The following is an 11,811-nucleotide window of genomic DNA, read 5'->3' on the forward strand; positions in this document are numbered from 1 at the left end:
GGGTACTCAGGGAGGGGGTCGCCAGGAGCGAGCCCATGTCAAATGACACAACAGCAAAGCTAAGAATGAAGTGAGAAAACATGCCAGTCTAGCTCTTCTGTCAAGGTGGGGTTTGTTCTGATTGAGATGGAATCGCACTCTGTAGCCCAGGATGTCCTAGAACTTAGTATGTAGACCAGGATGGCAACACACTGAGGTCCACCTGTCTCTGCCTCCTGAACGCTGGGATTAAAGTTGTGTGCCCCACACCCATCCGGCCAGTATTTAGAAAAGCAAGTGATTTACATGTAATCTTACAGCCACAAAGCAGCCGGAACCTCGCTGTCATAGCGTTGTTGTTCCTGGCCAAAGAGCTGGAGTGGTGGTTCTCAACCTCCCTAATGATATTCCTCACATTGTGGTCACACACACACACACACACACACACCACAAAATTTTGTTGCTAGCTCATTAACTATTTTTGCTACTATTACTTACGCATCATAATGTAAATATCTGATGTGCAGGATATCTGATATGCGACCCCAAGGATGAAGACTGCTGACCTAAATAAGTAAGGGCTCTCAAGGCTGTTGGAGGCTACTGTGAGCCCTCAGGGTGAGCTTGAACCAAGGGCAGTGTGGGATAGCTCTGCCAGTAGAGTGGGCAGTAACAGGAACCAGTAGCTGGTGGTCACTGGATAACTGTCCTTGAAATTGCTCACAGACATACATTAAGGAGACTGGTAACCTCTGGGAGAAAGAGGAAGCCAGAAAGTCCACTGTGCAGGGTTGAACCTGAAGAACTCGGCTGGAAGTGATGGCCGACAGTTAAGAGCACTGGCTGCTCTTCAAACGACCTAGCAGGTCCCAGGTCTAGCCTGGAGGGGTCCCGAAAGACAAGGAGGCAGAGCCACACAGCCACACAAGTCTAGGCAATGCCTCCAATATGGCCTGGGATTGGGTGTCCGGGACTTGCAGGAGCACCTGGTGGCAGCTTCGGCTCAAGGTGGCTGGTGTAGAAAATGACAAGAGTCATTTTGTAATGAGTTCAGGTTGTAAGCACTTGTGGGGCAGGCTAAGATCTCCAGGGAAATGCAAGCTCCACGTCTCAGGTCCCCTCATCAGCTCCCAGCGTGCACTCAACACGTCGAACAATGCCAACCCAGTGCTCCACTGACATGTGGGTAGCCCAAGCTCGGGGTTCAGGCCAAGGCCGCCTCACTTCACCAAGAGCTCAGCCTCCCCTGCCACCAACACCGGCTGTCTTCATACACGCTTCCTGCTGACCCTGGCACCAGGCTCCTCAGCCTCAGTGGTCTGCCACACCCACCTTCTCTTCTGACAGCCAGCAGGGCTGTGTGCGACACCAGCTCCATTCTACACTGGGCGCTGCAGGCCGCACAGCTTTTGTACCCAGTACCAAGTACCCGGTACCAAGTACCCAGTACTAAGAGAACAGGGAAACTCTCAGAACAGACATGAAGGCCCCCTGAGAAGCACAAGCCCACACTCCTCAAATAGGTTGTCCCCACCAGGGCCACTAGTGACTCACAGCATTTGAAATGGACAGGGCGGTGAGCTGTGGCGGTCCCTAGAACACTGCTCTGGTCCCTCTGCCCCCTCCACACACTCCAGTGATTAGCACCTCATGTACCCTTACTGAGGGCAGGGCAATCTGAGTGGAAATCAACTCCCTCCACCCACCTCGCTCTTATCAAAATGACCCACAGGGTGCATTTCTGCACAAAAGCTAGGGTGGGTGATTCTAGGTGGACCGGTCATCCCTGGACAGCAGAGGCAGAACCAGGTCACTGACATCCACTTACCAGGTACCAGGTCAGGCTCACTCTGAGGCGAGAACAGGGGACTTAAAACAGCCTGGAAAACCCAGGGGCCACTTCTGGGGCGGCTCAGAGGCCTCCGGGCATGGATAGCTCAGCAGAGCCTGTCTCACCAGTAGGTGGCGCTCAAGGCTTAGCAGTTGGGTCAGGGACCAAAGACAGTGCTTTTCCATGCCAGGTCCAGCCATCACGAAAAACAAGACAATTGGTGTGGGCTCCAATCCACCCTCCAGGAAGGCAGCTTGCTGAGGGGCAGGTCCCAGGTACCAGACTGTCTTCAGGAGTCCTAAAGGCCCCACGCTGAGGGTGTGTGTGTGGGGGGGGGGGAATGACTAGGTCTCCTAAGCCACTCCTGGGGTGCTGGGAGGGAGCCAGCACCTCTCTGGCACTCCAGCCTGTGCTTCCCTAAACCCCCTCAGCCACATTCCCTGGGGTTCCTCTCCCAGTCCACAGAGACACCCAGGGACCTGTAGCCTACAAACAAGTAAGCCCCAGGACCCCATCCGGTGTCAGTGCCCAAGGCAGACATCACTTAGAGCCAGCAGCCCACAGCTTGAAAGGCTCCCAAGAAACTCAACCACCAACCCCCAGAGTTGCATCTGAAATGTGAAATCCAGAGGTCGGTCTGCCTCAGTGCCCAGCCGATCCCTTCTCCTTGCACTCTGAGTTGATCCCTTCTCCCACCTTCCTCCCCCAGCTCCCTCTATTGTCCACGAACCTTGAGGACAAACAACACAGGGCCACCTTGGGTTCACAAGCCTTTGTGCGTGTTACTAAAGGATGTGTCTCATCACAAGTGGGAGCTCACACCTCACAACCCGGTGCTCTTGTGTATCCCACAACCTAAATAACTTTCCCAACCACCCTGAGGTAGAAAGAGGTCTGAGTAAGAACAATCTCATTCTTTACAAAACGGAAAATGATTGACACTGTGACCTCACCCCCTCCCCAGGACACTCCCATCACGTCCACAGGCACTGAAACGAAGAGGTGACATTCTCTACACATGACACCAACCCCGATGTCCTGGAAACCTGCCAGTTACTGTCCTGTGCGGGCTTGGGTTCACAAATGCCACTGAGGCTGAAGGCACAGATAAGTTTGTGGGTGACAAGGAGAACGGAGGCCTTCTTGCTTCCTGGCTCTGAGGACCCTTGGAAATCACTCTCCTTAGCCAGTCTCACCAAGACAGCTTGGGGGAGCAGCAAATGGAGGAACGCGGCCCTGTGGTGCCGACCAACGGTCTGCCAAGGCTACAGAGATTGCACCGTGGCTACTGATGAGCAGCCACAGGGGATGAGTCCTTGTCCCAGCCTCCGTCTGTCCCTGAGTGGTCTGTCCCAGGCACCATCTTTTCTTGCTCCGTCTCGACCAGTTGCTGCCTCCACAGCATGGGCCCAGGCCAGCATCTCTGTCCTGTCACCCCAGCAAGGAGGCCACTCTGATGTCACCTGCACAGATGCAAGTGTGGGTGCTTGTGTAGCTTCTCCATCAGTTCCTCCTCCTTGGGCTCTTCAAGGATATCCCTGCAGGGTGGGGAAAGTCACACAAAAGCTTCAGAGGGGCGGGCCTCTCAGAGACTACAAAGTCAGCAAGTGCCTGGTCTCAGAGTTCCCAACCAGGAAGGACTTTCAAAACAAGCAGAGGCGGGACAGGGGGGTCCTGCCTCAGGAAGACAAAGATGCTAAAAACCTTTGTGAGCATTGATAAGCACACTACAGAGGGCTAAGGAGGGATTCTATGTAGTGTATGTGTATAGCACGTACCTTGCCCGGATTCTACCCCCACATCAAAGAGAATTAAGTGAGAATCCTGGAGGCCTACAGAGCCCCTCTCACACCAACTGCTGTGGCTACAGCTGAGTGTACACAGCCAACACTAGTGAAAGAAAATGGGGCTCAGGACAGATGGCCCTGGGATGACAACCACTCTCCTGTACAAGCAGAGGACACACTCCATGGTGTCACAAGAGGAGGTATGGCTCCTTCAAGCCACCTGGCTGTGCCCCATGGTACCAGCCAGAAGCTACAAGACAATGGAAGATAGATGGTCCCTTCCATGTGCTGGATCCTAAGCAGAGCACAGGATACAAGGCCCTGGTAGAAACAGAAGTGCTCACCATCATGCTGTGAGCATCTCTTAGCAGCTCCGCAGCAGTCCAGATGACTGGGTGGAAGAGGATCCCTGCCAGAAGGCCTTCCTCCCCCCAGGCCCCTCCCCGTCAGTCCCATGGACTGGAGACACGCCCAAGCCCACACCTGAACATGAGCTCCACGGACATCTGCTTGGTCCCAACAAGGAGCTGCTTATGACCTTGAGGGTCCCATCTGTGGAGAAAGTTCTGGAGCAGGAGGGAGGAAAGGTGTAAGTACCCCTGTGATACCAGCTTCGGAGCCCCCATTTCCCAGTCTGCAGTCACGGTGCAGTCACTGTGGGGAGCAGCCCACCCCAGACATCTGGACGCCGAGCCCAAGAGAGCCACACCCCTGAAACAGCAAGATGCCCAGCTTCACCCTTAAGCCAGCTTGGGGTCCTGAGAACCCCACAGACCAGCAGAGCAAGCAGCTCCGAGGCCCCAATCAGGCCCCCTTTAGCCGGTAGTCTTGGCTAGCAGGGCTCACCCACCAAAACTCTCAACAACTCAGTAGCCAATCCCAGGCCTGGACACGGGATGGCAGTACCTCCAGAAGCAGAGCCAGAAACAGGTTGATCCAGATGACAGAGGACACCAGCCACCATAGCACAAAATACACCATTGACCACCTGTGAAGGACAAGGGGCCGGGACCCACTATGAGTGGGGTGAGATCACTCCAGCAAGACAAACAGCTACCATATACATCTGTGGGGCCTCCTCAGACCCTGCTGCTAAAGTATATATAGTGCTACACAATATATAGTGCAGTAATGCCCCATGACACCAGGGTTGGGAAATAGCCAGAGCCACCAGAGAAAGCCTAGCATGAGGCACAAATTAGACTCGAACCCAGGCCCCCCTGCTGCGCTATGTCCTCTGAGCTCTGAGCAAAAGAGCCACCTGACTCCCCCAGGACTCGAGTCCATAGAAATCCCCGCACCCCAGGCAATCAATCATCTATTTCAAACCACACTCGCACACCAGGGTGCAGAAGCCTGGGGCCATGGCTATCTCCCAGTGTAGCATGGATGAAGGCGAAGCCTGCCAGGAGACAGCTTGGCCAGCCTTCCCAGGTCAGCAACTGGGTTGCTTCTCAGTCAGGCCCTGGGTCTCTGGTGTAAGGCTCAGCTCACGGCCAGTACTGGGGCGGAGACTTACGGGCCCGCGTAGCGCTTATAGGCTTCCAGGATCACCTGCCAATTGTTCACCACCATCACGTCCCACAGTGTGATCAGAGCAGCCTACGGGGCAGCAGAGGAAGGGTTGAGGAGGGCTCCGGGACAAGGGAGAGGGGGAACCAGAGAACAGGGACTGGGACAAGGCAGAGGGGGAGTCCCAGGTGAGCTAGACCTGGGGACAAGGCAGAGGACTTACAGCAAAGTCGTCAAAGTTGTTGGGCCAGTAACCTAGCTGCTCAAAGCTTCCGCACACAGCTGAGCTGTTATCGGGAGTCAGGCTGGAGACACAAGGGCCCCTGGTTAATGGCTGTAGCCAGGGGTCTGCACAGCTGAGCACTGCCCTATTTCCCAGACCAGCGTCAACTCAGACCCCGGGAGAAAAGGCAAAAATGAGACGCTACTACCTACTCACATGAGGAGAGTATATGATGTGACCCAAGGGGCTCCCATCCCTGGGACCCTGGGTTCCAATCCCACCCCAGCGATGTGTCAGCCTAGACCCTGGGTGGGAGGCTGTGCTCAGGACACCCAAGGCAAGACACCTACAAGAAACGTTTAGCAGGGAGGGCCCGCTGGCATGCCCTCAGTGCTCAGGCTAATGCCCTCAGGCACAGACAGCCCCTCACCTGCCATTTCCAGGAGGCACGATGACACCTCGGAACAGGTTGATCCCGATCATGGCAAACACATAGTATGCCACCTGTGGGGGAGGACAGGAGGAGCCCATGTCAGTGCAGCCACGGGGCCAGGTTGGGGCCAAAGGGGGTGAGGCAGTGGGGCTTAGGGACGCCTATGCCCTAAAGATGGAGGCTGAAGAGGCCAGAAGCACCAGGCAGCTCTCCGGGGCATCTGGGTGGTCCCCAGGTTCTCCAGCTGTAGGCCTGCTACCACAGAAGACAGGACAGACCCTGTGGCCCCAGTGGAGGCCCAGGCACATCTCAGCTTCGGTCTGACACACACGGTTACAAGCCCTAAAGTATGTCTACAATAGAGTATTCCCCAAACCCAAGTTCCTCTCTGTTTCTCACTGTGGTGTATGACCCAGGGGTCATGAGAGTTGCCATAAGGACCCTGGAGCACAGTGGAGACAGTAACCCCAGATCCCCTGTGGAAGGAAGGAGCCAACAGCGTCTGGCATCCTAACCTCGCTGTGGGCCCCCTTGCCAGAGCAGAAGCAGGCCAACCATACCCAAGTTGGACTCCACAGAGCCAGGACACCCAGGACACCACCAGAGCCCCAGGACTTACCACTAGGATCCCACCAAATGCCCTCAAGTTCGGGATTAGGCCCAGGATGGTGTTGGCTACGGCAGCCATTGGCTGTGGGTGAGAAGAGGATTCAGACGGACTCTTCCTGCCTCGGGACAACAGTGCTCCACGCTTTCAACACACACACACACACACACACACACACACACACCCTGACCAGTAGGGCAGAATGGACCAACAAACTACTCTATAGCTATCCACACACATCTGGACACTCTTGGATACCCACCTCAAAGCCAACTATCTCTACACTTATACACATTACTCCCTGTAGCCACTCATACACATCCATCATGTACACATCTATACTCACCAAATGTACAAAGTCCCCCCCACACACAAGTGCACATACACCAGACCCACACACATGCTCACATATTCCCCAAATATCCCCAGCCTCCTGTGGGTGCTGTTTCACAGGTCCCTTTCACAGAGCCCAGCATCCACACACTGTGGCCACCCTCTGGCTGCTGGCCCACTAAGACCTGGTTTGCACCTCTGTGACCTGGAGGCTAAAAAGAAATGGATGTCTGGGTTCTTGATCCAGCGGCCCCACCCCAGCAGCTTGAGAATGCCAAGGGGGTGAGGGTGGAAAGTGTGCTAATGACAAGTGTCCCAGCCCCAGACCATGGTGGGGAGACACACCTTTATGTTGGGGATGATGCGCAGGAAGCGAAACACAATCAGTGTGTTCATCAGCCGTGTCATGTCCCAGAGCGACAGTGGGCCATACTGTTCTGGCTTCCTAGGAAGACACAGGAGCCACGTCAGGAGGTCCAGGGGAGCAGAGGGGTGAGGAGATGAGGCAGCAGGGGTCAACAGACAGCAATAGTCACTGTATGGACACCAGGCAGAAAAAGCTTCCAGGAGAATGGAGGCTGAGCCCAGCCATACCCTACTCACGCCCAGGTCCCAGGCAGCCATTGTCACAGCTACAGTCCATCATATCTCCCAGCACAGCCACGGCCACAGCCACGGCCACAGCCACAGCCAGGGCCACATCTCCCTCAGCCAGGGCCATACCTCCCGGAATAGCCCCATAACCTGAAGGCAGAGATGGTATTTACTGCCCAGGACCGTGACCTGTTGAGCTCAGTTCCTGAAGAACTGATGGGACGCTGATCCTAACCCCAACCTAGTGCCTGACCTTTGGCCCTGTCCCTTCACTGACCATGTCCCATCTGAAGCTTATGACTCCTGACCCCATCCCCTACCCCATAGTCCAGTCCTGTCCCCAAGTCCTACAGCTGCCACTCCACTCCAGCATCCCCATGGTCTCTCTGCACCCTTATTCCTATCTAAACATAAGCCTTCCTCACCCTAAATGTCACCCCCTCAATTCCTGAGGTGAAGGGACAAAGCTTGAGAGGGGCTTGACTCACATCAGAAACAAGGTCACCACTGTCACCTGGCTCCTGCCTGGCACAGGGGCAACCTGTCCCTGCCCATCTCCATGCCACCCCAGCAGGCCCCAGAGACAACTCTGCAGGCCAATGCTGGACCCTCAGCCCTCTGAAGCCTGTGTCATGAAGCAGTGCAGGGATCCGAAGTGGCCATAAGTGGCCCTGGGCCTGTGCCAGGCAAGTCTTGGCTCACAGGAATCTCTCACAGCAACCTTATGTGCCATCCTGCTACAGGCAGCCTCACCAACAAAGGCATGGGCACAAGCCTAGCACCACTGGCAGTGCCAAGAGTCCTGGGGCCTTATCAAGGAGTCTCCATACAGTGAGAATGGAGGCCATGGGCTCAACCTGCCCTAACACCTCAGGAAGCCAGAGCCCCAGTGGCACCATTTTACAAAAAGTGAATAGGCACGGAGCGTACAGGATGAGCCAAGGCCACACACTAGGCAGGTACTAGCAGGGAGATTGCCCCGTACTACAGACCTGAGGTGGGCCTCATGTCCCACAGTGGAGATGATGGAGAAGAGGAGACTCAGCCACTTGTTAGACTCCCTTTCAGGGAACATAACCACTGCCCGCCAAGCCACTGCAAAGGGGACTGTCTGAAGGAGGAACGGTGTCCATTTCTGCATGTCCCCCTCATGCTGGGCAGACTCAGCCCACAATCCAACAGCCTTACTGGTAGGGTGGGCATGCCAGTGGCCAGGAAGCCCATGTGGGCCTCAAAATCTGTCACCTGGGCACAGTGAGACAGGTCACTGCCCAAGTTGGGTCCCCAGGTTCTCTGCAATCACATACCATCCTGAGTGCGGCAATCGGTATACAGCCAAGGCGTAAATCTCCGAAACCTGAACCACAGAGAGAAGGGGCATCGTCCAGCAGTACCAGCCCAAGCGGCTGCTACCGAATCCTAAGACGTGGGTCCATCATTTAGGCATGCAGTAGAACTCTGACCTCAGGCCTGACCTCATACAGCCAGATGTTAACTCTGGTTTCAGGAACCAGGACTTCATCATAGATGGACCAAAAGGTCTGACTCAAATAACTCTCTCTGTGCATGTCCCCAGGGGCCTACTGGCTCGCAAAATGTAACCTGAGGTCACTGCTGTCACATTGTGAACCTCTCACTCCAAGCAAGTGGGGATTCCTAAGGGCATCTTGGGTGGCTGAGACCACTAACACTCAGTTGCCCACACCAAGGTTGCACTGTGAACCACTGGCATTGGAGGGTGATGCCAAGGGCTTGTTAGTACTGATAGCTCTGGGTTCTGCTGGACCTCCCTCAGGACGAAAAGTGGCAGTCCAGACCCTATAACACTCATAGACAACGGGGACCAAGTTCCTGTACCCCATCATGTACTTCACCCCAGGTCCCTCAAGCCAGGAACCCCACTTACTCCTGGGTAGTCCACTATACTATCTGATCTATCTGTGCTACACTGTACACCAAAAGGACCCAGGCAGAGCTGCCAGCCAGGCTCACAGGGCCGCCGGAAGCAGTTCCCTGGCTTGCATGGACTTTACCAGCAGGATGACGGTGAGGAGGCCATCAAACACATTGCTATGGTAGGACAGGTAGCCCGGCAGGCCCAGCGCGAACACCTTGAACAACAGCTCCAGTAGGTAGTACAAGATGAAGATGTAGTCAAGAATCTGAAGAGGCAGAAAAGCCCAGAGCCAGCTTCACTTGCTGCATCCCCATGATGGCCCCAGGACACCAAGGACTACGATCAGAGTATCTTGTGGCCCCCCCCCCCCGACCAACCTCCCCTGCTGCCCTTCCACTCCCTCACGCCCCACCCCATCCCCCATCTAGGGCATTGCTAGCATCTCTGCTTCTTGTTCTGTCCTGTCTCTGAGGTCCACACAGACCCCAAGGATGCACATTTGCACCTGACCTAGGTAGGCCTCCCAGGCCAACAAAGGAAAAGCACACTCCGGGCAGCTCTTCCCAGGGGAACATGAGCTTGCAGAAGCTTCTCCCCAAGAGGACAGAGGGCTTCGGATGGGAGCTCATCAAGGAAGATGGCCTCTCCCAGGAAGGAAACGCAAGTAACTCTTCCTTTAGAGTTGGTCAAGTGGATGAACACGGACACACACACACACACACACACACACACACACACACACACACCAAAGCATAGGGAGGCTCATTCCACTCCCCAGGTATAACACTGTTCTATTCTGAGATATCAGACAGCCTCTGCTAAAACACTGACAGAATCTAACCTGAGGACTGACAGAATGCTCAAAATTCCAAGAGGAAAGCCTCAATTCCCAAAGAATTTGACAGAACATGCTGATATCGGAGAAGAGATCATTTTCTTCTTAGAGGCAAAGCTCAGAGCCTGAAGCCAGACAGCCCACAAGACCCCATCAGTCTCTTCTCTCTACAGGACCCTCATCCTCACACCCCACTAGGCCGGGGCCCATGGAAGTCACTGTGCCCCCATCAGCCACTCTCTCCACCCCTGGGAGGTCTCACTGCTCTGGCCAGCCACCCTGCTTCCATCCTGCAACTCCTCACTGCTCAGCCCCAGGCAGAGCTGAGAGCTCCACAGGCCAGCAGCCCCTGAGCTCACCCCCAGGACAAAGTCATCACGTTCCCCGGGCAGCAAGTCTGAGTCCAGCACCAGGAACACCTGCAAGCCAGAGTGGAGGACAGCTTAATCATGGTGGCCAGCCACAGTGCGAGGGTTAAGAAGGAAGGCTGGCTGCAGGACACACCTTCACTAAGCTGGAAAGAGGGGTACAGGAGAGGGCCTCTCTCAGCCCTGCAGGGTGAGCCCCAACTCACACAAATAGATAAGAGGTTTCCCAGAGCGATGAGGTTCCCCAGATAGTCGAAGTAGAGGTGGCTGAAGATGAACTGGGCAGTCTGAAGAAATGGAGACTGGTATTGGGGCTTCGGTGGGCGCTGCAAAGAGAACCCACACTCTTAGAGCCATGGCAAGGCACAGGCCCTGCCTTTTGTTCTGGGATGACGTGTTCCTGCCCTGCCCCATCTAGCCTCAGAAATAATCCTATACACAGAAGCAGTTTTATACATGAGATGCTAGTCACCATGACCATGATCTGAATGCCTACTGACCTGTGCGTAAACCATGTCACACATCAGTCATTTGAGATGTATGCTTGGGGGGCTGAAAAGACTCATGGTTAAGAGGACAGGCTGCTTCTAGAGGACCCAGGCTCCATTCCCAGTATACACACACAGTGGCGCACAACGATCTATAAGTCCAGTCCCAGGCAATACAACACTCTGTTATGGCCTCTGCAGGCACCAGGCACACATGCGGTACATGGAAGAAATACCCATACATGTGCTTGGGAGCCAGAGAGCCAGGGAGATGGCTCAGTAGTTAAGAGCAGTTGCTGCTTCTGCAGAGGATCGGGGTTCAGTTCCCAGCACCCACGTGGGATTTCACAGCCATCTCTAACTCCAGTTCCAGGTGACCAACGCCCTCTTCTGACCCTCCACTGGGAGCAGGCATGCAAGTGGTATACATACATACATGTGGACAAACCATTCATATACTTAAAATAAAAATAAATCTTGAGCTCACCAGTTAAAAATATTTGTTGCTCTTCCAGAGGACCCCTGTTCAATACCCAGCACCCACATGACAGCTCACAAATTCTGCAACACCAGTTCTAGGGCATCTGATGCCCTCTCCTGGCCTCTGCAGATACTGTACACACATGGTACATAGACATACATGCAGGCAAAACACTTAAAACACTTTAGAGGCTGGAGAAATGGCTCAGCAATTAAAAGCATATACTCCTCTTGCAGAGGACCCAAGTTCAGTTCCCAGCAACCACATCTGACAGAGTGGGTCACAACCATTGGTAACTAGAACTCAGAGAGATCTAATGTCAGATGCACATACATACATTAAGAATAAATCTTAAAGCCGGGTGTGGTGGCACACACCTTTAATCCCAGCACTTGGGAGGCAGAGGCAGGTGGATTTCTGAGTTGGAGGCCGGCCTGGTCTAC

The 11,811-nt window shown here is 54.6% G+C and overlaps 1 protein-coding gene across 1 annotated transcript in view; it reads right to left on the reverse strand.

Annotated features, from left to right (window-relative positions):
* Positions 1-2,570: 2,570 nt before the first annotated feature.
* Positions 2,571-11,811, reverse strand: part of Tpcn2 (two pore segment channel 2) — a 30,507-nt gene continuing 21,266 nt past the window's right edge. Inside the window, exons 14-25 of the mRNA XM_021203798.1 lie at positions 10,606-10,725; positions 10,391-10,450; positions 9,333-9,461; positions 8,607-8,656; positions 7,051-7,150; positions 6,385-6,456; positions 5,763-5,836; positions 5,333-5,414; positions 5,117-5,199; positions 4,504-4,585; positions 4,081-4,163; positions 2,571-3,348 (exon numbers count right to left, since the gene is read on the reverse strand). Of these exons, the coding sequence (XP_021059457.1) occupies positions 3,270-3,348; positions 4,081-4,163; positions 4,504-4,585; positions 5,117-5,199; positions 5,333-5,414; positions 5,763-5,836; positions 6,385-6,456; positions 7,051-7,150; positions 8,607-8,656; positions 9,333-9,461; positions 10,391-10,450; positions 10,606-10,725 (1,014 nt within the window). The 3' untranslated portion in view covers positions 2,571-3,269. The remainder of the gene's footprint in view (positions 3,349-4,080; positions 4,164-4,503; positions 4,586-5,116; positions 5,200-5,332; positions 5,415-5,762; positions 5,837-6,384; positions 6,457-7,050; positions 7,151-8,606; positions 8,657-9,332; positions 9,462-10,390; positions 10,451-10,605; positions 10,726-11,811) is intronic.

Source organism: Mus pahari, chromosome 1 (assembly GCF_900095145.1).
Source record: "Mus pahari chromosome 1, PAHARI_EIJ_v1.1, whole genome shotgun sequence".
Classification (NCBI taxonomy): domain Eukaryota; kingdom Metazoa; phylum Chordata; class Mammalia; order Rodentia; family Muridae; genus Mus; species Mus pahari.